The sequence below is a fragment of the Lepidochelys kempii genome, chromosome 1, assembly GCF_965140265.1.
Source record: "Lepidochelys kempii isolate rLepKem1 chromosome 1, rLepKem1.hap2, whole genome shotgun sequence".
Lineage (NCBI taxonomy): Eukaryota > Metazoa > Chordata > Testudines > Cheloniidae > Lepidochelys > Lepidochelys kempii.
The window spans coordinates 210,840,787-210,865,484 of NC_133256.1; the positions used below are offsets into that span (position 1 = coordinate 210,840,787).

The 24,698-nt window shown below is 50.4% G+C and overlaps 1 protein-coding gene across 3 annotated transcripts in view; it reads right to left on the bottom strand.

Moving 5' to 3' along the window:
- EPHA1 (EPH receptor A1) overlaps positions 1 to 24,698 on the bottom strand; it is a 64,484-nt gene that overhangs the window by 1,654 nt on the left and 38,132 nt on the right. For all 3 annotated transcript variants that reach the window (XM_073312508.1, XM_073312525.1, XM_073312517.1), the window contains 14 exons: positions 23,490 to 23,880; positions 15,943 to 16,098; positions 15,365 to 15,697; positions 13,821 to 13,945; positions 9,467 to 9,626; positions 7,643 to 7,739; positions 5,547 to 5,602; positions 5,106 to 5,231; positions 4,799 to 4,984; positions 4,247 to 4,308; positions 3,262 to 3,471; positions 2,490 to 2,639; positions 1,352 to 1,545; positions 868 to 1,023 (listed from right to left, as the gene is read on the bottom strand). In XM_073312508.1, the coding sequence (XP_073168609.1) occupies positions 868 to 1,023; positions 1,352 to 1,545; positions 2,490 to 2,639; positions 3,262 to 3,471; positions 4,247 to 4,308; positions 4,799 to 4,984; positions 5,106 to 5,231; positions 5,547 to 5,602; positions 7,643 to 7,739; positions 9,467 to 9,626; positions 13,821 to 13,945; positions 15,365 to 15,697; positions 15,943 to 16,098; positions 23,490 to 23,880 (2,402 nt within the window). The remainder of the gene's footprint in view (positions 1 to 867; positions 1,024 to 1,351; positions 1,546 to 2,489; positions 2,640 to 3,261; positions 3,472 to 4,246; positions 4,309 to 4,798; positions 4,985 to 5,105; positions 5,232 to 5,546; positions 5,603 to 7,642; positions 7,740 to 9,466; positions 9,627 to 13,820; positions 13,946 to 15,364; positions 15,698 to 15,942; positions 16,099 to 23,489; positions 23,881 to 24,698) is intronic.

Genomic DNA, 24,698 nt, shown 5'->3' on the forward strand with positions numbered 1-24,698 from the left:
CTCTCTGCTGTCCAGGTGGCATGGATGAGCAGCACCTGGTTCAGGCTCCCCATGGACAGAGCAGAGAAGACTGTCAGTTGGCAGAGCCTGCAGAGGAATCTGTCCTCAAAGGTAGGGGAAGTCCTGTTAGACTCAGCTCTGCTCCTTGATGTACTTTCCCCTCTGGGTCTGAGCAGCAGATAGCCCTCTTTCCTGGCACTGGAGTCCCAGGCAGAGCTTTAGCATCTCCAGACCAGACATGCTGTACCTGCAGCAGACTGTGCCTGCCACTGAGAAACTAAAGCTGGTAGAGCACAGAGTGGCTGGCCAGCTGACTGAGAGAGACCATGGATAACATGTCCCTACAGAGCCTCACATTCTGCCTTCCCTGCCTAGCCAGTTCAGAGTCTGATGCAAGCCCCTGCTCCTCCTTTCCAAAGTCCTACATGGCTGGGAACAGGCCTGCTCAGGAGACTGCCTCTCAGTGCTCAAGAAGAGCAGCTGCCTGTGGCTGATGGCTGTCCACAATACGTCTGGGAGGACACAGCAGAACCAGAACCAGAACTCCAGGAGGGCAGAGCAGAAAAGACTCAGCTGGCAGAGCCTATGAGGAGGTGGAGGGCTACAGCTATGGAACAAGCTCCAGGGGATTAGGATGAGTTGGTTTTATCACCTTCCGGGAAAGGGGAAAGCTTCCCCTCTTTGTGACTCCAGAGAGCTGGAAGGGGATGCTATGATCCCCATGGGTAATCTGTGTACTCATTTCTGGAGGTGTGCTCAGATACCACAGGGATGGCTGCATAAGTTTAGTGTGGGTCTCACCCCATGCCCTGCTGGCTCTAAGAGGAGCCAGGTCTACCCAGGAGGACCACAGTGGCTTCTGCTTACTCAGTAGTGAGCTCCAGGATGGATTCCATGGTGTCCAAGCCAGCGGTGCGGAAGTTGATGATATACCGCTTCATGCGGATGGATTCCAGCCATTCTGGGATTGACCTATAAGGGATCCCGTCAGACCCACTGCAGCTGGGGAGCCGCAGCGTCACCCTGGGGACAAAAAGTCATTATCAAGGCAACTACCTTGAACTGAATGCCAGCACCATAAAACTGAAACTTATCTAAAGAGCAAGAGTATCCTCTGCTGGGGCCAGGCAGGTTTGTCTGCTCCCTACACTCCCTGAGCCTTAACTCAGCAACAGTGTCCTGTGCTGGCACCAAAGAGACAGTACTTCCATGTCCTGCACACACAGCCTGGAGGCTCCTCTCCCCTGTGTTGTCAGTGCCCCATCTTCTGGGGAGAGCACCGATGCTGGAGCCAGGAACCAACTGCATTCTCTCCCAGTTCTGCGAAACCTCCCACCCCAGCACCACCTACCTGGGGTCGAAGTCTGCAACAGATCGGAGTAAATGGGGGCTGGAGATGAAATGTTCTAGCTGGCCCTGGATCTCCTGGAAGCGGGGCCGTCGCATGCGATCGTGCGACCAGCAGCCTTTCATGAGCTCATAGAGGATGGATGGGCAGTCCACAGGGGGGGGGAGTCGGTACCCATCCTCTATGCTCTTCATCACCTACACCCAGAAGGACAGAGAGACTTGTGAACAAATTCTACTCATGGCAGAGACACCACAGAGATTATCAAAGAGGAGCCAGAATGCCTCCCTAGGGAAAGCCATGCGATGGTCACAGAGTTCTGTGGAGCCCTGTGCGATGAAAAGCAGATGGGGTCACTTCATAAACATGTATGGGGGAAGGTTACTGGGCAGCCTAGTGAGGGATCAGGATGCTTGGAGGTGCCAGGGAGCACATTGATAGGTACAATGGGGTTTAAATTGACACTTGTCACTGGGCTCCCATCTCCATACACACATGTTCATCTTTCCAGATGTGAGATATGGGGGTCTATAGTCCTGTCCCAGGATTAGTGGGGAAAGGGTTAACAATCTCTGAGGAAGAATTCAGCGGGATAATCTTGCTGAGGCAGGGAGTGGAGAATAGGGATGATAAGGTAAAATAATTATCCAGAATACTACAAAAGGGTAGTCTGGGTGGGAGGAGACTGAGAGGGGTTTTCAGAGGTGAAGGGAGGAAAAGAGCTTTTCTCTGTACTTATGGTGGCCTTGGCCAGAGTAAGCCATCCTTTATCTTTATATGGGATTATAGCTGAAGAAGCCCTTGCATAACCAACTCTGCTGGGAACAGCCTGCCACGTGGTGTGGGGGAAATATAAGTGTGACACCTCAGAGGGCTGGGTCTTTTTTCCTCGCTCCACTAACATGAATGAGGTTAGGGTAACAAGAGTTTATTCCCCTGTCATACGGCAGAGGTTAGCATACACTGGTGGCAGTGGCTACTCTTAGAGCGGCAGGGGTGTCACGAGCAGGGATTGCAGACAGTGGGTTCCCCAAAGCAGGTGGTCCTGTGTGCCTTCTCCATTCCATTCAGCTTAGGCCCAGCCCTGCCTGCTCAGCACATGACCTCCACGCCAACACCACAGCCTCTCCCTCCCTGTTACCTCCTGATTGGTCATGTCTCCGTAGGGCTTGTCCCCAAAGGACAGCACCTCCCACATGACAATGCCGTAACTCCAGACATCACTGGCTGAGGTGAAGATCCGATGGGCAATGGCCTCGGGTGCTGTCCAGCGGATGGGGATCTTCCCGCCCTGCAGGAAGGGGTCAGAGCACAGCTAGCGGTTACCATCTGGTCATATTTCAGCACTGTTCACCCCAGAGGATCCCAAAGTGCATTACAAAACACATATAACAATGTGCTTGCTTCATCCACCAGTGACATGCAGCCATTGCTGGGCTAAATAAGACAACTTTTTAACAGTGAGTGACAGTTTTGGGGAAAAAATGAAGGAGACTCCTCTATCCAACTGAATCCATAGGGGGAATGCTAGGGAGGTGTCACAGAACCATCCAAGTTGGAATTTGGTCAGGACGCCATGGTTAATTCCGAAAGTTTATACAAAGTGACATAGGTTCTTAACTGACTGCAAATGGTCAGGACTTTGGTTTTACGCCTCACCTAAATGACAGCCACTCCAGCACAGTGCTTACCAGCACCACTCTGAGGTTCATACTGACTCCAGAGGGAAGAGCACCACCTTCTGAGTCACCCACACCCCTCCTTGGAGGTTTCCCATCCAAATCTTCACCTGGCCTGGTCTCCCTTAGCATGAGATCCAGAAGGCTCTCTACCCACAATGTACAATAATTCCATTTAGAAGTTATAAGACCCTGAGGGGCCCCCAGCCTTCACACAGGTTGCTGCCATGTCACCTTAGTTTCGTATGTCCCCTCCACATCATTTTCCAATATCCGGGACAGGCCGAAGTCAGACACCTTGCACTGTAGGCTGTGAGTTACCAAGATGTTGCGGGCAGCCAGGTCCCGGTGCACGTAGTTGCGGTCTGAGAGGTAGGTCATGCCTGAGACAATGCCCTGCAGCATAATTACCAGCTGTACAGAGCTGAACTTCTCCTCGTTCTCCTGCAGGGCAAGGGGGAAGATGTGGCAGTTCAATGATGAGACAGAACACAGCTTTATGCAAGCAAGCAGGCTGGTCAGCTGAGATGGGCTGTTCTGCCCCCCGCCTTCCACCTTCTCCTTTTATTATATTTCTCCCCCCTAAGCATTACACACTGCTACCGCAAAAAGATACACAAAGGAATGTATGACGTTGATTAATATACTTATTTACCATCTTTTATCTACTACAATCCTGGTTCTCAGACCTTGAGCCCAGGCTAAGAAAGCTTCCCACAGCCACTGTCCCAACAATCAAGTTCTCATGGTTCATATCTAGCCCTTGTCCTTGGATAGAGCAATGTGTGCATTGCTTCTACAAAACAGTCAGGGTGTGCCCTGCCTGCTTCCAGGTGGAATAACTAAACATGAACCCTTCAGGAAGAAACAGGTCCCATCAGGTCACTGGAGTCTGCAGATTCTTGGCTAGCGGGCTTACCAGTTCGCAAGGGGACTAGCAAACATCACAGGTGAGAGGATCAGAAGGGAGGAAGGAGAGCCCTCTGGAATCATATACAGGGATCTGCAGTTCATTCCCCAGCAGGGAAAGCCCTTGGACAATAAACAGTCTGAATGGGATCCAGCCTCAGCTGCTGCAACTGCGGGAGCAATTCCCAGCAAACAGAGCTCTCTGTGAGTGGAAGTGGCCAAGTTGGCCTAGTTTTCCTGCCCCTCAGCACAGGCAATGGCTGGCAAATGCCAACAGCATACAAACACATTACAAACTCCTGTCCCTCACCCGGAGGAACGTGTCCAGGGCACCATTCTCCATATACTCAGTGATGATCATCATTGGCTTCCCTGGGGCAAGAGGAAAAAACAGCATCACCCACACTGCACCCCTGTCTGCTACAGGACCCACCGTGAGCCACCTGGCTCCCTTACTCACAAAGCAGCATGACTCCTCACCTCCTCTTCACCCTGCAGTGCCCTTCACCCCACACCCCCAACTTGGAGCCCAGCCCCAGCCAGCTCCCTGCCTTTCCCCCTCACACCTCCAGAGATGAATTCATACCTTTCCTCTCCTCATGCCCACAGGAGACACATCCCTATTCCTCACTCCCCCACCATCCCTACTGGGGGCTCTCATGATGGTGTCCCCCAACTCTCACAGAGCTACATCCCTCTCTCTGCCACAGGCTAACATGATGGTAGTCTTCCTCTCCCCCCTGCACAGGCTAGTGGGCAGCACTCCCTCCTCCTCTGGCTCTCACAGGAATATTGCCGTTCTATCCCCACCCTGGACTCACACAGCACTGCCCATCACTGCCCATCCCACATGGGATCTTACGCTTGGTGACAACCCCCTCCAGGCGCACGATGTTGTGGTGATTGAACTGGCCCATGATTGTTGCCTCACGCAGAAAATTCCACCACTGAGAGTCCGAATACGTTGACTTCAGGGTTTTGATGGCAACCACAATACGCTCCTTCCCTGGCAGGCGTAGGGTGCCGCGATAGACCTCCCCGAACTCCCCTGCGGCACCACCAGAGACAGGAGGTTACTGGGGAATGCAGGAATAGGGGCAGCAGGCAAGGGGAGGTCTGAGGGGGAAACCCAGGAATGAGGGCATGGAGCCAGCCCCAACGAGACTCACCCTCCCCGATAACATTCTCCATGGTGACATAGGCCACATCTAGTTCCTTGGTGAACTCCAAGACCCCCCTGCTCGGGTCCTCATAGGGCTGTAGATCCACATAGGGCTTCAACCAGACCTTCTCCTCTATGGCAAAGGGAAACAGAGAGAAATAAACACCCTATCACCAAGATTCCTGGGACTTTCTTGAGAGCCAGGATGCTCTGGTTTCCCAAGCAGAGCACTGGGCGAATCAGCTGGCAATCGTATGTGGAAAACCAGAGCCATTAAGGGAAGAAACAAACTAATGTAGAAAGTGCTGACAGCCAAGGAAGCCCATCCAGAGCCAGGGCCCTCCAGTCTCTCTCATTAAGAATGTCTGACCCACCCCAGACCTCCTCCTGAACCCGCTGCCCTCTCTCCCAGCAGAGCTCCCCTCCCCTTCCTGGCTTTGGATTTCACCTCGGTCGAAGGCTGAGATGTCATAGTCTGGCCGTGCTTGGTGACAACGGGCTTTCCTGGAAGACATAGATAGACAGTCATCATTAAACCTGAACAATTAGCAGAGCAACAGGACACTAAGGCAAAGGCAAAGGCAAGAACAGACGTCTTGGAATCCTTTCCCCAGCTGGTCAGGATCAGGGCTCCATGCACTCTGCAGCAGTGTGGATTCAAGTGCTGCACCCACTTCCTGTGTTCTGATGACGAAGGTGCAAAATACCGGAGCAGCTTCATTTACGCTTAAAACTGAGGTTTTAACTCACTACGCATGGGAATGAACAATACCATTGCACAGGGCCCAGGGAAGTTACTTAGAGATTAAAATCCATTAATTTACATTGTCCCCACACTTCTAGTTTTCAGTGTGCCACAGGTCCTTCTACTGACAACATATAATGGCATCATAGAGAAGCTGGAGAATTTAGTAGCTGAGCTAGCCTGGGGACAGCTGTGGGAGGTGGCATATGGGAGATTGAGATCATGGATATGAACATGAGCTGGATGTTTCTGCTGAAGTGATCAGTACTGAAATAAGTTACCCGTGCTATGTAAATTATTGCATAACAACAACAAACTGTCACAGCTAACACTCTCTTAATAGAAACAGAGCAGTTCACACCTCTGAGTTATTGTTCAGGCTGTCTGCAGACCCAGTCGCAGCACCACTTACATTTGGTTCACATTCTCAAGATTTTCTTTGCAACCAGGAGAGGCAGACCCATAATTAATAGGGGGTGGAGTTTGCTGTAATTTCTGCAGCTGCAGAATACATAGGCCCTTGTGAAAATGCACAAGACTGCCGGCCTCAAACCGCTGCTCTTCTAGTTCAGACTATGAACTTTACAATCTTTAGTGGCTAAAATGTCACAGACTTAATCAGCTCCTGCTTCCTTCCTCCTGAAAGAGCTCCCCTTCACATCCAAACATGAGCAGACAACATCAGCTTTCTATGGTAGGGGGTGGGCAGGGCCAGGGTTAGAATTTGGAGTCCACCATCCCAAACCTGTTCTGTCCCCCTGCAATGCATGAAATGGCACCCTGACAAAGATAATGCCATCACAGTGCCAGATCATAAAGGGGCAGTGTCCAAGCAGGGCCAGTGCAACCACTAGGCAAACTAGGCGGCCACCTAGGGCGCCAACTGGTTGGGGGTGGCTAAAAGCACGCTCTGGAGAGGTGGTGGAGTGGAGGTGAGCTGGGGTAGGGGGGCGCGGGGAGGGCTGCCTGCAGCTAGTAACGGGGGGGGAGGGGCTCGGCGCACAGGAGAACCACTCCCAACCCCAGCTCACCTCTGCTCCGCCTCCTCCCCTGAGCATGCCACCCCGCTCTGCTTCTCTCCCTCCCAGGCTTGCAGCACCAAACAGCTGATTGGCACCACAAGCCTGGGAGGTGAGAGAAGCGGAATGGTGGCGGCGTGCTCGGGGAGGAGGCGGAGCAGAGGTGAGCTGGGGTGGGGAGCTGCCGCACAGACTCCCTGGGCCGAGGGGGGTGGGCCGGGGAACTGCCGCATGGCTCCCCGGGCCAAGGGGAGGGAGGGGGGTAGGGAGCTGCTGCATGGTTCCCCAGGCCGAGGGGAGGTAGGGAGGGGTGCGGGGAGCTGCCGCACGGCTTCCGGGGTGGGTGGGTGCACGGTGGAAGTTTCGCCTAGGGTGTGAAACATCCTTGCATTGGCCCTGTGTCCAAGAGGAAATAGGATAGTGGGGAAAGCCACTACTCCTTTCTCAGTTGTCAGCAGTGAGTGCCAACCCCACAGACCTATCATGCAAACCTCATGCCAGCCCTGCAAGTCACCTTCTACAGCATGAGCACATTGTCAATGCAAATGGGTAAGTCCCTCAGTACACCGTCAAACCACAACTGTCTCCTTCCAGCTGGCCATGGCCTCCCATCCTTCCTTCCATCTCTAACCAGTCACCCCCAACTTCTATCCGTTCTGCTCCCCAATGAACAGCCAAGCCTCACCATCACACTGCCCGGCTCCTCTCTCCACAGCTCGTCCCTCACCATACCACCCAGCCCACCCCCCCCCTTTTAACCCAAGAAGGGGCTGAGTTTACCTTTGTGTGAAGACGAAGATTCCCACAACCAGCCCAATAAACAGTAGGATTCCAAAGACAATGGAGACAAGCACCCCGCCAGATGGAGCCCCGGTGTCTGCGGGATAGAATGACAGTCACATGCTTTCCCCACACAAATGCAAAAGACCAGCACTCCCCTCCCCAGGTTGTGGTGACTGGGAATGTAACAGCCAGCCGGTCTAGCAGATGGTGCTGAACGAGCCATGGCCATCTGCCCTCCCTAGTGCTGGGCAATAGCATAGAACTACAAGTGGCTAGAAATACCAGTTGTGTCATTTCAGGGAACATGGGGATGGGAGCAGGGAAGGAATAGCGCTGACACATCCTAAGGTGTGGCCATCAGCCAGACTGGACTCCCAGTGTATAATTATTACCCATGTACATAGTGCATAGCCACATGGCACTTTGAGTGTAAAAGCCAGCAGGTTTGGGCCAAATACCATTATTATTGTTATTTCACATGTTGGATGAATAAAATTCACCTTCAAATGGATCTCTGGATGAATCCCAGCTAAGATCCTGATATTCAGCTCCAACTGAATTATTTTTCCAAATACTTTCAGATACCAAATATTTCCGCTCCCTCCTTCTCAGCTGTTCGTACCTACCCACTTTGTATTAGACCCTTCGTTCTGCTCAGGAATGAAGTCAGGGAGCCTGGCACACAGGAGGCTTGAGTCTCCAAAGGAGTCTAGCTTGCCTTCTTCCCCACTCATGCAATCTGTCCTGAAAAATGGACATTTTCCTCCACCTTCTGCACACATTCATCAAACTCTGAGCTTGGTCCTGAGGCCAATTAGTTCATTGGCAGTTGCTGGATACTGAGCACTTTTGAAAATCCAGCAGATGACTAATTATGGATTTGGGAGCCTAACTGCAGGCTCCTGTTTTTAAAATATTGGTCCTAGTTTCTGTCTTGCAATGGGGTTTGTGTCCGGTTTGTTTGGATAAAGCAGATTCTCTTCTCCATTCAGATTCTTGAGGCAGAGCAATTCTAGTCCACAACAGCCCATGCATGTTTATCACAAGAGCTACGTGACTAGGAGAGCTGGGTGAATTATATTAACTGAATCACTTACCTGACACAACTTCTCAACTCTATTATTTGATTTTTTTTTATTATTGTTTTTTACCCAGTTCTAATAACACCACTATTCTTTAGAAAATTTAACTAGTGAGACATTTGGGGAAACACCCAGGAGAAAGAAAAACAGGAAATTCCTAGACAAAGAAGAACTAAGGGAGAATGAAGGATGAGACAATATTTCACTTACAACCAATGCTAGCTAGACCACTAATTCAAAAGCCAAACAAAAAGCGTTAGAGCTAGTGGCAGCAGTGTGACATTAAGGAAGAGAAAGTTTCGGCTGAATGTCAGGACACTATGTTGAGATCTGTGAGTCTGTGGAATTGTCTCCAAAAGGGATTGAGAGGGAGACCCCCCATATAGGATGTAGGGAACAATCCTGCACTGACCTGGGGCTGGGGGTGAGAGGCCTGTGAGAGACAGGGTGCCTCCCCTATCATGTGGTGTCTGCAGCACTAATCGCTACACTCTGTGCTCTCAGGGAGACCTCCCTTCCTTCACCTACCTTGTTCCAGCTTGTAGCTGAGTTCACAACCAGAATCATGCTCAGGGGCCAGGTAAAATGCGGCGGGACTTGGCCCCAGATAACAAGAATCCCAAAAGTACTATTCGTCTGTTCTTTTCTTCCACAACTCTATGTGTTGGGGGAAGAACCTAGGGCATAAGTGGGAAGCCCCTGCAACCCACCAATCAGATAGAGGGAAGCTGTGCCTCACCTGGCGGGAGGGTGCGAAACTCCTGTTCCTGGGAGAAGGGGCCAGGGCCTAGGGGCGTGATGGAGCGCACACGGAGCAGGTACGCTGTGTCCGGCTGCAGGTCCCTCAGAGTGACATTGGGTTCATGGAATTGCTTCACCGTGTAGTGTGCATCCTCTCCCTGTGGGGGCCAGACAACAGATAACAGCTAACACACACATGGAAACAGAGAACATAAGAACGGCCATAATGGGTCAGACCAAAGGTCCATCTAGCCCAGTATCCTGTCTTCCGAGAGTGGCCAATGCCAGGTGCCCCAGAGGGAATGAACAGAACAGGTAATCATCAAGTGATCCACCCCCTGTCGCCCATTCCCAGCTTCTGGCAAACACAGCCATTGATGGACCATGAACTTATCTAATTCTTTTTTGAACCCTGTTATAGTCTTGGCTTTCACAACATCCTCTGGCAAGGAGTTCCACAGGTTGACTGTGCATTGTGTGAAGAAATACTTCCTTTTGTTTGTTTTAAACCTGCTGCTTATTAATTCCATTTGGTGACCCCTAGTTCTTGTGTTATGAGAAGGAGTAAATAACACTATCTTATGTACTTTCTCCACACCAGTCATGATTTTATAGACCTCAATCATATCCTCTCTTAGTCATCTCTTTTCCAAGCTGAAAAGTCCCAGTCTTATTAATCTCTCCTCATATGGCAGCTGTTCCATACCCCTAATCATTTTTGTTGCCCTTTTCTGAACCTTTTTCAATTCCAATATATCTTTTTTGACTTGGGGTGACCATATCTACATGCAGTATTCAGGATGTGGGCATACCATGGATTTATAAAGAGGCAATATGATATTTTCTGTCTTATTATCTATCCCTTTCTTAATGATTCCCAACATTCTGTTCGCTTTTTTGACTGCTGCTGCACATTGAGTGTATGTTTTTAGAGAACTATCCACAATGACTCCACAATCTCTTTCTTGAGTGGTAACAGCCAATTTAGACCCCATTACTGTATATGTATAGTTGGGATTATGTTTTCCAATGTGCATTACTTTGCATTTATCAACATTGAATTTCATCTGCCATTTTGTTGTCCAGTCACCCAGTTTTGAGAGATCCTTCTATAACTCTTTGCAGTCTGCCTTTGACTTAACTATCTTGAGCAATTTTGTATAATCTGCAAATTTTGCCACCTCACTGTTTATCTCTTTTTCCAGATCATTTATTAATATGTTGAATAGGACTGGGCCCCATACAGACCCCTGGGGGACACCACTATTTACCTCTCTCCATTCTGAAAACTGACCATTTATTCCTCCCTTTGTTTCCTATCTTTTAACCAGTTACCAATCCATGAGAGGACCTTCCCTCTTATCCCATGACAGCTTACTTTGCTTAAGAGCCTTTGGTGAGGGACCCTATCATAGGCTTTCTGAAAATCTAAGTACACTATATCCACTGGATCTCCCTTGACCATATGCTTGGTGACCCCCTCAAAGAACTCAAGTGGATTGGTGAGGCATTATTTCCCTTTACAAAAACCATGTTGACTCTTCCCCAACAAATTATGTTCATCTGTATATCTGACAGTTTTGTTCTTTACTATAGTTTCAACCAGTTTGCCCAGCACTGAAGTCAGGCTTACCGACCTGTAATTGCTGGGATCACCTCTGGAGCCCTTTTTAAAAACTGGCATCACATTAGCTATCCTCCAATCATTTGGTACAGAAGCTGATTTAAATGAAAGGTTACAGACTACAGTTAGTAGTTCTGCAATTTCACATTTGAGTTCCTTCAGAACTCTTGAGTGAATACCATCTGGTCCTGGTGACTTATTACTGTTTAGTTTATCAATTTGTTCCAAAACTTCCTCTAATGACACCTCAATCAGGGACAATTCCCCAGATTTGTCACCTAAAAAGAATGGCTCAGGTTTGGGAATCTCCCTCACATCCTCAGCCGTGAAGACCGATGCAAAGAATTCATTTAGTTTCTCCGCAATGGCCTTATTGTCCTTGAGTGCTCCTTTAGCATCTCGATCGTCCAGTGGCGCCATTGTTTGTTTAGCAGGCTTCCTGCTTCTGATGTACTTAAACATTTTTTTGCTATTTCTTCTTGAGTGTTTGGCTAGCTGTTCTTTTTTTGGTCTTCCTAATTATATGTTTACATTTCATTTGCTAGAGTTTATGTTCCTTTCTATTTTCCTCGCTAGGATTTAACTTCCACTTTTTAAAGGATGCCTTTTTGCCTCTCACTCCTTCTTCTACTTTGTTGTTTAGCCACAGTGGCACTTTTTTGGTTCTCTTACCATGTTTTTAATTTGGGGTATACATTTAGGTTAAGCCTGTATTGTGGTGTCTTAAAAACTTTCTATGCAGCTTGCAGGGATTTCACTTTTGGCGCTGTATCTTTTAATTTCTATTTAATTAACCTTCTTATTTTTGTGTAGTTCCCCATTCTGAAATTAAATGCTACAGTGTGGGGCTGCTGTGGTGTTTTCCCTGCCACAGGGATCTTAAGTTTAATTATATTATGGTCACTATTACCAAGCAGTCCAGCTATATTCACCTCTTGGACCAGATCCTGTGCTCCACTTAGGACTAAATTAAGAATTGCCTCTCCTCTCGTGGGTTCCAAGCTCAATGGGTAGTGATCAATGACTTGATGTCTAGTTGGCAGCCAGCATCAAGTGGAGTGCCCCAGGGGTTGGTCCTGGGGCCGGTTTTGTTCAGATCTTCATTAATGATCTGTATGATGGGATGGATTGCACCCTCAGCAAGTTCATGGATGACACTAAGCTGGGAGGAGAGGAAGATACACTGGAGGGTAGGGATAGGGTCCAGAGGGACCTAGACAAATTGGAGGATTGGGCCAAAAGAAATCTGATGAGGTTCAACAAGGACAAGTGCAGAGTCCTGCACTTAGGACGGAAGAATTGTATGCACTGCTACAGGCTGGGCACCGACTCGCTAAGTGGCAATTCTGCAGAAAAGGACCTGGGGATTACAGTGGACAAGAAGCTGGATAGCAGTCAACAGTGTGCCCTTATTGCCAAGAAGGCTAACGGCATATTGGGCTGCATTAGTAGGAGCATTGCCAGCAGATCGAGGGAAGTGATTATTCCCTTCTATTTGGCACTGATGAGGCCACATCTGGAGTACTGTGTCCAGTTTTGGGTCCCCCTCTACAGAAATGATGTGGACACATTGGAGAGAGTCCAGCAGAGGGCAGCAAAAATGATTAGGGGCCTGGGGCACATGACTTATGAGGAGAGGCTGAGGGAATTGGGCTTATTTAATCTGAAGAAGAGAAGAGGGAGGGAGGATTTGACAGCAGCCTTCAACTACCTGAAGGGGTTTCCAAAGAATCATAGAATGTTAGGGTTGGAAGAGATCTCCTGAGGTCATCTAGTCCAATCCCCTGCTCAAAACAGGACCAACACCAACTAAATCATCCCAGCCAAGGCTTTTAGAGGTTGTTCTCAGTGGTGGAAGATGACTGATCAAGGAGTAATGGTCTCAAGTTGCAGTGTGGGAGGGCTAGGTTGGATATTAGGAAAAACTATTTCACTAGGAGATTGGTGAAGTACTGGAATGGGTTGGTGAAGCACTGGAATACCTAGGGAGGTGGTGGAATCTCCATCCTTAGACTTTTTTAAGGCCCAGCTTGACAAAGTCCTGGCTGTGATGATTTATTTGGGGTTGAGCAGGGGTTTGGACTAGATGACCTCCTGAGGTCTCTTCCAACCCTAATCTTCTATGCTTCTATGACTAGCTGCTCCAAGAAGCAGTCATTTAAGATGTCAAGAAACTGTAACTCTGCATCCCATCCTGAGGTGACATGTACCCAGTCAATATGGGGATAGTTGAAATCCCCCATTATTAATGAGTTTTTTATTTTAATAGTTTCTCTAATCTCCCTGAGAATTTCACAGCCACCATCACATCCTGGTCAGGTGGTCGGTAATAGATCCCTACTGCTATATTCTTATGATTAGAACAGGGAATTACTATCCATAGAGATTCTATGGTAGAGTTTGGTTCATTTAAGATTTTTACTTCATTTGATTCTACACTTTCTTTCACATATAGTGCCACTCCCCGACCAGCAAGACCTGTTCTGTCCTTCCGATATATTTTGTACCCTGGTATTACTGTGTCCCATTGATTACACTCATTCCACCAAGTTTCTGTGATGCCTATTATATCAATATACTCATTTAAAATGAGGCACTCTAGTTCACCCATCTTATTATTTCGACTCCTAGCATATTATTGAGACATCTAGAGGAGGAAAGTTTCTGAGTGTCACAAACAAAAAGCAGAAGAGACACAGGTAAGGAGCAGAGAGGAGGTGCCTCTCACCTTCTCAAAGTACATGACCTCGTACTGCACTGAGCTCCGGCTGCGGTGCCGTGGGGCTGGCCAAGACACAGACAGGCTGCTGTCATCACGTTGGGTGAGAGTCAGGTGGGACACCGTTACTGGAGCTACAGGGGAGAGCAATGGCATGAAACAGAAATAGATGAGAACACAAACTAAACCCACTCCATCCTCCCAGGCTCTGTGTGGCCCCTTTGCCCAGATTACAGCTTCTCCCATTGCTGCCCCTGCTGAGCTTCCAGTACTGCATTCAGCTCATCCTTCTCTGGTGTGCCTGAGGGTAAGCCAGGGGTTCAATAGTAAATCATTGCTGATGGCAAGGGCACTTCAGCTGTGATTTTGTTGTACTTTTGAAACATCATCCACACCCACTGTAGCTCTATTAATGCAGCATCGAGGTGAAGACTTTAAATGCAGAAAGGAATTTCCATAGGTAGGGCTCCTACAGCAACATGAATACACCCTCACTTAACACCATACAGCTCTGACAAGTGACAGTGAAATGCCAAATTCCTCTTGTTTTTTCCTACCCCCCCCCCCGATGTTCTGGTTTAACTTGGATTTAAACTTGAAGAGTGGTCAGTTTGGATGAGCTATTACCAGCAGGAGAGTGAGTTTGTGTGTGTATGGGGGTGGGGGTGATGTGAGAAAACCTGGATTTGTGCAGGAAATAGCCCAACTTGATTGTCATGCACATTGTGTAAAGAGTTGTCACTTTGGATGGGCTATCACCAGCAGGAGAGTGAATTTGTGGGGGGGGGTGGAGGGTGAGAAAACCTGGATTTGTGCTGGAAATGGCCCACCTGATGATCACTTTAGATAAGCTATTACCAGCAGGACAGTGGGGTGGGAATAGGTATTGTTTCATATTCTCTGTGTATATATAAAGCCTGCTGCAGTTTCCATGATATGCATCTGAGGAAGTGAGCTGTAGCTCACGAAAGCTTATGCTCTAATAAATTGGTTAGTCTCTAAGGTGCCACAAGTACTCCTTTTCTTTTTGCGAATACAGACTAACACGGCTGTTACTCTGAAACCTGAAATGCCATCGTGAGACTTCACATTTATCATCTCTCAGCTAGTCCAGGGCAAACGTGTTCTGTTTAGGTGTGAAAACATGGTCCCCTAATGGCAGCATTGTGAATTATCCTGGGATCCAAGAGTCAAGCCACACTCTTTCCATGTCTCACACCATCATTGGTGGATAAGTGAGTGGTGAGGTAGGAACCTGCACTTGTGAATGTCCTGACTTCAGTGTGTTTAAAGGCTCTATTTGCACCAAGATGTTGTGGTTTGTTTGTTGCATATATCGGACAGGAAGGTGTCTCTCTCTACAGGCCCAGTTCGGTACTGTTACATGGGGGCACCTTAGAAGAGACTCAGTCAATAGGCAGAAGGTAGGTACCATGCTGACGGGTGCAGCATAAGGAGAGATATAAGATGAAGAAGGCTCAGAGACCCACAGTGACTCTCCTCTTGCCTCCCCTTCGAAGGAAATCGCTCCCCTGCCCACCTCGGTGACTCACCTGCGTGCCCGACAGAGACCCAGACTGCAGGGGAGGTCCGCTGAGGGAAAGGGCTGACCTCTGAGACACCATTACGTGCCTTCACGGTGAAGCTGTAGTTGGTATAAGCCTCTAGACCATCCACATCTATGGATGTATTGTTGAGGCCTGAGGCACTGGGGGAGAAGACCACGCTATCCTCACATGGCTCGCATGCCAGGACAGAGCAGCGCTGGCATGAGATGCTGTAGGTCAGATCCTTGCGCCCACCATGGTCGCTGGGTGGCTGCCACCAAAGGGAGAGTTGCGTCCCCACCAGGGAGAAGCTGACATTGCGGGGAGTAGAAGGGGGACCTGCAGAGAGTGGGGGAGAGAGAATTAGATCCAGCATACAGGCTCCAATGCACAAACCAGTACAGTAGTTTCTCTTCTCCCTCATGTGGCTCAGGACTGCCTCTCTCCCCGCCCCATAAGGCACTTCTCTCTCCACAGCACCAGCATCTCCCTCTCCAAAGCCTTCTCTCTGCACCTGGATCTCCCCCCTCCTCTCTCCTGCTGACCCTTCCTCTTCTTGCTCTCCTCCCCAAGCCCTGACTCACGAGTGCAGGCAACACTTTGACTCTCCGTGGGTGCCCGGTAGAAGCCCAGGTTGCAGGGACAAGCTGTGGCCCCTGTAGCACTGGACGAGCTGTTCGGGGGGCACTTGAGGCAGCGCTTGGTCTCTGGGAAGTGACGGTAGAATCCTCGCGGGCAGGCTGCAGACACACAAACAACAGGGAAGCACAGGGTTAGTGGTAAGTAACCAGCCAACTCTGCCTGGCTCCCACATCTTCCACCTCCACAGCCCTGGTACTCCTCCCTCTCTCCTGCTCCCAGGGGTAGGGAATACAAGATCATGGCTGCTGGAGACTGCACATGGGAGGTCCCTGGAAAAATCAATCAAACACTTGGGACTTGGTCAGCCTCAAAGAGACTCCTCCCAACATAAATACAGCACATTTCCTGTCCCTTCAAGATTTACACCAAACCTGGCTGTGCCACCCTGGGCTGCAAATGCCAGAGCTGGGTGTGGTCTAGGGCTAGGCAGCTATGGAACTGCTAGCACTTAGTTTTCTTGCACTACTCCTCTACTTTCTGGAGCATCTGCTTGTCCAGAAGAGCAACTGTGAGGCAGATTTGATGCAGCCTGGTACCAAAAAAATGCCCACACTCTCATGAAGACTTTCCTTTTCTTTCTTATTTGATTGTTTCCCTTAATCTAAAATAAAAATGTCACTGGACATACAGGGTTTCTCTTTGGGCTGTGGAAATCCATAACAAGGAAGGGTGCCCACTGACACCACAGGTTTCAGTCGGGGGACTGTTAGCACGAGTGGCCTTGCCGATCTTGACAATGCATTGCCTAGCCAGCCTCGGGGCATGTAGCAATTTCTAGATCAATGTCAACACCCTGAACTACACTTGGATGCAGCTGGACATGAAGCCAGTGTAGACTGCAAAGAAGAGATACCATGTGCTCCCTATGGCCAAAACCACTAAGTCAGAGGGCAGCTGTATTCTGCATTGGTTGTAGCATCTCAGGAGTCTTCTAGGGAAGCCCAATGAAGAGTACTTGCAATCACCCAGTAGGGAGGTCACAGGTGTGGGTTACCGTGGTGAGGTTTGCACCACATAAATGACTGTAATCATCTCACCCAAAGGAGATGGAAAGAGATGCTCCAGGCCACCAATGCTATTTGGGAACTGGGGAGCAGTTGAGGGACCCAGCAATGTTTCCAGGAGCTCATTGACAAAGGGCAGGCATACCCCTTTCAACAACAGGGTCAGGCACTCTCTCTGCCACAAATTCAGGCTTCTCCCTAACTTCTGTCACTGCTGGACTGAGCCTCAGCCTTTCATTTCCATCCATCCTTTGTCTTGGCCAGGGAGAGCAGGCAGACCGCTCCATCCAGGTTTGATGACACAGACTTGTATGTCAGTCCCATAATAGTGGCGTCATGACCCAAACAGTGTCACAGCCTCACCCATCAGCTGTGGATACACATTGAGCAGGTAAAGCACAAAGAGTGAAGCCTGCAGAGTGCAGGAAGAGGGAACCACTGAGGACATGTGGGCACTTGCCCAGCAGCACTCTCTTGTCATCTTTCAGGAAAAAGCAGAACCATTCAAGTGTAAGCCCATCTTTGCTGGCCAGTATCTGCAGCTGAATCAACAAAATTACGTGCCCCGTGGTGTTAAAGGGTGCTGATAGATCTAGAAGAATCAAGGATGGGCCCCTGGCTAGTGCCGAGTGAATAACTGATTTGTCAGTTCAGCCAGCAAACTGAAAAAATATTCAGTTATGAAAATGTTCTGATTTTGTCAACAAATTGAAAAAGTCTGCTTCAGGTTAGCAAACCATCTATGGGTATGTTTACACTGCAATTAAAATCCTGTGCCTGGCCCGTGCCAGCTGACTCAGGCTCACGGGGCTCGGGCTGGGGGGCTGTTTCATTACACACAGATGTCTGGGACCACCGTGCAGGATCCTAGAGCCCAGGCTCAAGCCCGAGCCCAGAAATCTATATGGCAATTAAACCCTTCTAAGCAAACCCTAGTCAGATCACTAACACCCCAAAAGGGGCAACCATCTCACCATACAATTCTCAACCAACCCTACAGACCTCTTCTAATTCATGGATTGGAGGGACAAAAGCACTTATGTGATGCTCATCCCCTATTGACCTCGAAACCCTTTACAAACCCTGGGGAGCAGGAGCACTATCACCCCACCAGACAGACAGGAAGCTGAAGAACAGAGGGGAAGTGACTTTACCAAGGTTTCAAGCAAGTCAGTGGCAGAGCCAGGAATGGAACTCAGGTCTCCTCACGCTTACTGAACTACACTGCCTGCCAGGTATGTGGAGATGGCATATATACCCAGTCCCTGCTGCTAAGGTGAGCAAGGGCTGAATGGGGAAACCAAGTGAGGAGGACAACCACTTCAGTGGATACCAACCCTACATCCTGACTTTACCCCCAGAAACCTGACTTCCTCTGCCCTTCCTTCCTCTGAACTCTCACTTGTCCAGCAATATCATCTGCATCCTCTTGTCACCTGCAGCAATCCTGCCACCAAGCAGCTTTGGGGGGTCTCTCTCGCCCTTCCCCAGGTGGCAAGGACTGCAGGTGGGAAAGAGTCCAGCGGAGGGCAACAAAAATGATTAGGGGACTGGAACACATGAGTTATGAGGAGAGGCTGAGGGAACTGGGGATGTTTAGTCTACGGAAGAGAAGAATGAGGGGGGATTTGATAGCTGCTTTCAACTACCTGAAAGGGGGTTACAAAGAGGATGGCTCTAGACTGTTCTCAGAGGTAGCAGATGACAGAATAAGGAGTAATGGTCTCAAGTTGCAGAGGGGGAGATTTAGGTTGGATATTAGGAAAAACTTTTTCACTAGGAGGGTGGTGAAACACTGGAATGCGTTACGTAGGGAGGTGGTGGAATCTCCTTCCTTAAAAGTTTTTAAGGTCAGGCTTGACAAAGCCCTGGCTGGGATGATTTAATTGGGAATCGGTCCTGCTTTGAGCAGGGGGTTGGACTAGATGACCTCCTGAGGTCCCTTCTAACCCTGATATTCTATGATTCTATGATAGGACAGGGCCTGGTGAAGCAGGATTGGACAGGGCCTGGTGAAGCAGCAGCCTCCAGGGGTTTCCAAGTGCTACAGGCAGGGAGTGGGATGAGTGTGTTTTTATACTCTCCCCTTACGCTGTCCTGATATGTTTCCTCATGTACTACCCTTCTCCCCTCTCCTGCCCTGCACTGCTGGTGTTGGTGACAGTTGGCAAGCCCATCAGAAGACAATGGGTGGGGATGAGGCATCATTTGGTATGCGGCAGAAAGGGCATTTGACCTTAGCTCCCCCCAGCTCCCAGACTTTGAGGAGGGTGGCAGATTTGGTCCAGCTGTCCCTGTGTCATGACAGGGGGCGGCTGGGCCTGGCCAAACAGGAAGAAGAACAGAGAGCCTCTGTCCTACCAGCCAGACAGGAAGCAGCACCAACCAGGGCCAGAGCTGAGCATGGAGCAAGCTGGGCCCTGATCCTTGTGCCAGGCCAGCCATTGGTGAAAAACACCCCACCCCCACCTCTACCTCACTGCCCACTCCTCAGGATAGAACCAGCCAGCCACTTCCCCGCCCCCCACCAGGATAGGACCGGCCCACTAACCCCCCACAAGCTGCCACAGCCTCAGTGGGGAGGCGGAAGCAGGGATGCTGCTCGCCCTCCCTGCATTTTTCTGAAATGATGGCCCTGGGTGAGGAACGCCTAGTTAGACAGAGTGGGCTGCTGCTTCTAAAGGTAAGAAAATAAGATGGGAAATTGTAGTGTGGGCCTGTGGAGGGTGTGCTGACGAGCAGGGGAGGGAACACGACTAGAATCTAACAGGGAAGAGGCATGCCAGACAGACAGGATTATGTCACCACACTGAGCTAGCATGAGAGAATGGAATGAACCCAAGTCAGATGGAAGGTGCAATGGTAACAAGTGCCTGCAAGGGGCAGCACCACACCAGAAAGGCAGATTCTTACTGCAGTGCAGAGTGTGGCAGCTTGCTTCCCATACCGGTGTCCTTAGGGACCCCTGCACACACTACCCCTGGGGGCTGGGGTGGCTGGATGGCAGGAAGGGGTTAAGCAAGATGGCAGGGGTAGCAGAACTAGGGGAGGAGCACAGGCTAATGCCACAGCAATGGAAATATTATGAGAGCTGATCTATGTTTTGGTCCCCACAATATTTCCTCTGTCCCATGGGAGGATTGATTGTGAGAAGGGGCAGCCTGGTCTCCCTTGGCATGAGGGAGAGACATGGGGGCTGGTGGTAGGCTAGGTGGGAAGGGGTGGCCAGGCAGGTGTCATTTCAGGGATGTGAGGAGAGCTGTTTCCACTCCAGGGCAGGAACCTCTGCCAGTAGTCTAAAAGCAGCAGATGGGGAGCAGGAAGGTGGCTGGGGGGATGCTTTTGAGGCCTGGGGTGGGGGTGGGGGTGGCAGGGATACCAAGCTGCCTAACTGTGCCACTTCCTCAACCTGCTATTTGGGTCTGAGGCCAAGGTGAGTGCTTGCCCCGCTGCTGCCCTCCCACCCCCATGACTGCCAGAACCCCAAGCTCCCTGGCACACACCCCAGCCCCCATCCCCCACATTCAAAGCAAGGTTTCCCTGCCTCTGTCTGAGGGGCAGCTGTGCCGGGTCTCCATCCCAGAGCCGAGAATTCTGATTCACATGTGGGAGGAGGATATGAGAAGGGAACAAGTTTCAGATAAATCAGATACAAACTGGGGTGACCCCGCCACGTTAGCAGAAAATGAGGCACCCCTCCCCTGCGGGGGCGGTACAGAGTGTGGGACTGGCCCAGCGCGCTGTTGCCATCGCTGCCGCCATGTCCCACCCACCAATTATCTTTAACAAGGCCTCTGTGGGCTCATCAAACAGGAAGAGGAACAGAGAGTCTCTGCCCTCAGTGCACCCAGAGTGGGAGGTGACTCCCCGTTAGAGACGTCAGCTGAGCCCTTCTCAGACTTCCTGTACCCTGCCCCTCCTCGCCACCCCCAACTGCCTGTTCCCCATGCCTTCCCAGCACATAGCATATGAGCAGCTTTGTTGTTTGGAATTAAAGTCCGAAGGAATCAAATGGGGAAAACAGGTTCTGGGAAAGGCAAAAGACCAGGACCGCCCTCCTGAGGGCAAAGATCAGAACCGGCTGCCCTGCCCTTCATTCATCGTTATTACAAGTATTTATTTGGTGCATGTCACTAGGGTGACTGGGCACCTTACAAGGATTAAGATGAGGCAATCAAGAGTTCAATAATAAAAGACCAAACCACATGCTCCCTGCTGCTTTGCCATTCAGCTAGGAAACCAGGGGACCCAACTGGCTTGGAAGTCTTCGGCAAAGAGAGGCATCCTGCACCTTCATAATTAATTGTTTTACCGCAGGGAGCTCATGCCAGAGGTGCAGGCTGGCCACTGGGAAAGCTATGCCACCAGTGCCCACAAGCAACACCTTTGGGATGCAGAACCATCTATCTCCACATGAGCATAGATCTATGGTGGGTGCAATGAGGTGAGATGCCTGGGCTTAGACCCCTTAAGGCTTTACACTCTGATATCAGTACCTGGAAAGTCACCCAACAGTTGTCTGAACTAGTGCACAGCTGGGACCCCCTCACACCACAATTACTATCCCTCCTTATCCTCCTATTCCAAGGCAAAGGTCAGAGATGTCTTCCATGCGGTGCCCTCCTCCCTTATCAGAGGGTACAGGTCACAGCTGGATCTCCCCCGGCCCCCATCCCATCCCATCCCATCCCATCCCATCCCATCCCATGACTCTTCCTACCTTTCCACCCCTCTTCCCATCAGAGGACAACAAAGGCCAGAGCTGAGTCCTCCTCATGGAGGACCAGAGCTGAGTCCTCCTCCCCATGCCAGGATGGAGCTCTGAGCTGGAGCCCGCCTCCTTCCAAAGGCAAAGGTCAGAGCCACGATCCTGGCCTCTGCCGCACTGGGTGGGTTCAGCAAGAGATCTAGATCAGTTCTGATCCTTTGCAGAGCACTTGGCCCCTTGCCACTGGCAAGCAACTGGAATGGAGATGTGGGTGGACAAACAGGTGCCCTAGACCTAGCCTTCCTTCTTTGCATCCACCAACAAGATGCCACTTCAAGCTTTGCCATTCCCTCACACACACCCCAACCCACCCCCACCACCCGCTGGGCGACTACCCTGATCCCTGCTGTCCCTTTGGAGGACACATCTGGCTTCAGCTATATTTGGGTTGGGAGGGGGAGTATCACCCCATGATAGCGGTGAGAACCAGCCCAGGCATGATGGGTTCCCTGCCCCTTCCCAGGAGAGCGTGCTCAGCTCCCAGGAGGGCGGGGAGAGTTCAGCAGCAGCAGCTAAGTGGAAAAACTGGCTGAGCCATTGAAGGAGAGCAAAGGGGAGGGGCAGGGATCTCCCTTAACCCTTCATCAGCTCCCAGAGCAAGGCTGGAATGGGGAGGCATCAGCAATCCAAACAGAGATCAAGTTGCCACACTGGAGCAAACAGAGGGAGAGCAAGGCAGGGAGACGGGGAATCAGTCAAGGCCCCTATAGACACTAAGAATCTAGTGTGGATTGCCTGACACCCTGTGCACTTAGGCTCCCATCAATTCTCCCTCTCCTCTTCATTCCTGTAGCTGCAACTATGCGGGACATGAGCAGGAATGTATCACTTGTGGGCCCTGTAACTGCCTGGGCACAGTCACCACCCCCATCAGCAATATAGGTTCAGCAATGTGCCATCCACATACCCTCAACACATCCCCTTTCTCTCCCAGCTGCTACAGGCTGGAAGACAGTCCACTAGCACCTTCTCTCCCCTCGCTGCCAAAGGGAGACTCAATCTACTGCTGTGATGGGCCCAGTTCAGTTTGTCAAGCGCTCCCCTCCAATACAGTGGGTGTGCCCATGGTCTCTCATGTGCTCGTTCTCCCTGAATGCTGAGTTGGGCTGTGCAGGGGGTGCTACACTCATTCCCCAACATAGCAGAATTCTCTCCCACACAGGGAATGCATGTGCACAATACAGGGAGAGCTTTGACCCTTCCCACCCACATATCCAAGTTCCTGGACATGGGGGACAAAGGTGCTGATCTGTCCATCTGCTCTTCCCTAACCTAGCTGCAGTACCCCAGAGAACACGGCTGCCATTTAATGGTTGGGAGCTGGTTGCTGAGTGAGTCAGTGTCAGTCATATACTTACAGCTCCCAGAAACCAGCTCCAGACCTGAAGGGCTGCTGGAAGGAGACCAAGAGGGAGTGGAGGAGTGTGTGCAACTGTTACGCCTGACAGGGACAGGAACAAAAGAGAGAGAGAAATAAAGAGAGACTAACTGAATCAGTGAGAGACAGACAGGGCACAGACAGCAGGGGTGAGAGATGGGGACACAGAGAGAGAGGCAGTAGCAAAGTCAGATGCACTTAGGGTAGCTCTTGGTCCGGTGAGTATAACTCACCTCTCACCCCCTGCAAATACTGCTGGATTATATCACTGCCCAGATCTCCATCTCCCCATTGTTCCCCTTGCACCTGACTGCCCCCTTCCCACCTCTGCACACCTACCTACACAGCTTCTGTCAGCCTCCTCAAACCCAACAGCACACAGGCACCGGCCCATTGGCACCAGCCACTCCCCATCAGCACTGCAATGCATCCTGGGTGGGAAGCCTGCTTCTTCGGCTGCATCCTTTACACAGACCCCTGGCACCTCTGTCAGCCCCTCTGAGCCTGCCAGTGTCTCTGGAAAGCGGGCCAGTCCCCCCACTGTTTCTGGGCAAGTCTTGTAATATACCCGGACAGAGACCAGAGCCACACAGGCCCCAGAGTTCTGGAAAGCAAGGTAGAATCCACGCTGAGACAGCTTCCGTATCGGGCACACTTCCACATTCAGCTGCATAGCGCCTGACTCAATGTCCCGGCTTGTGAAACTCCGATCTGCTGCCACTGTGTTGACCTGAATAGGAGAGGAAGAATCAAGATCTATGGCACCTGAAGATCTTCCTCCAAGGTTACATTTGTCATGCGTCTTTCACCCCAAAGCCCCTGTGTCAAGAGTGCTGAGATAGATGGGCCAGCACTCTGATCACTGTAGCCTCAATTAGTTTCCCAGTGACAGCTGATTGAGGAAATAGAGGAATTAGCTAATCAGATGGGGAATCTGGGTGAGTGAGGGAACTAACTGGCTCATCAGTTGACTATCTTGATAAAAGGCAGGAAGGAAGCATTAGCAGGAGGGGAAGACAGGGCTAGCTATGCCCAGACTGAAGCTGATCCCAAGAAAAGGAGGTCTCTTTTCCTCACAGGGCCCTGAAGAACAGGTAATAGGGTCATAGGTATTAGAATTGTTGTTATTGCACTGCACAAGTGTTGGTGGAGGCAACTGAATAAATTCTATGGAGTGGACACTAAAAGAAGAGAGTCTGAAGGTTATTGCAGTGATCAGGGATCAGGTGTGGGAAAGAAAACCTATGCCCTGTTACAGCCCCATACAGCCTTCATTGTAACTTCTTTCTCTATGGCCTCTCTAGCTCTGGTGCTCTGGACTCCAGGATCTTCCCATCTTTGCATGTGGATGACTAAGCACAAACACATAAAACCAGTGCACTCGTTCCCCATTGTTTCCCTCATTTTATATAACCCCTATGGACATCCCCCATCTGCCTCACAAGCCTTGTTTCTATTTTTTCCTCCCAGCTCTCCACTTAACTTCTCTTCAGGAGCCATGTGACGGATTCATTGTTTGTACACCACCTAGCATAATGGGCCCTGATC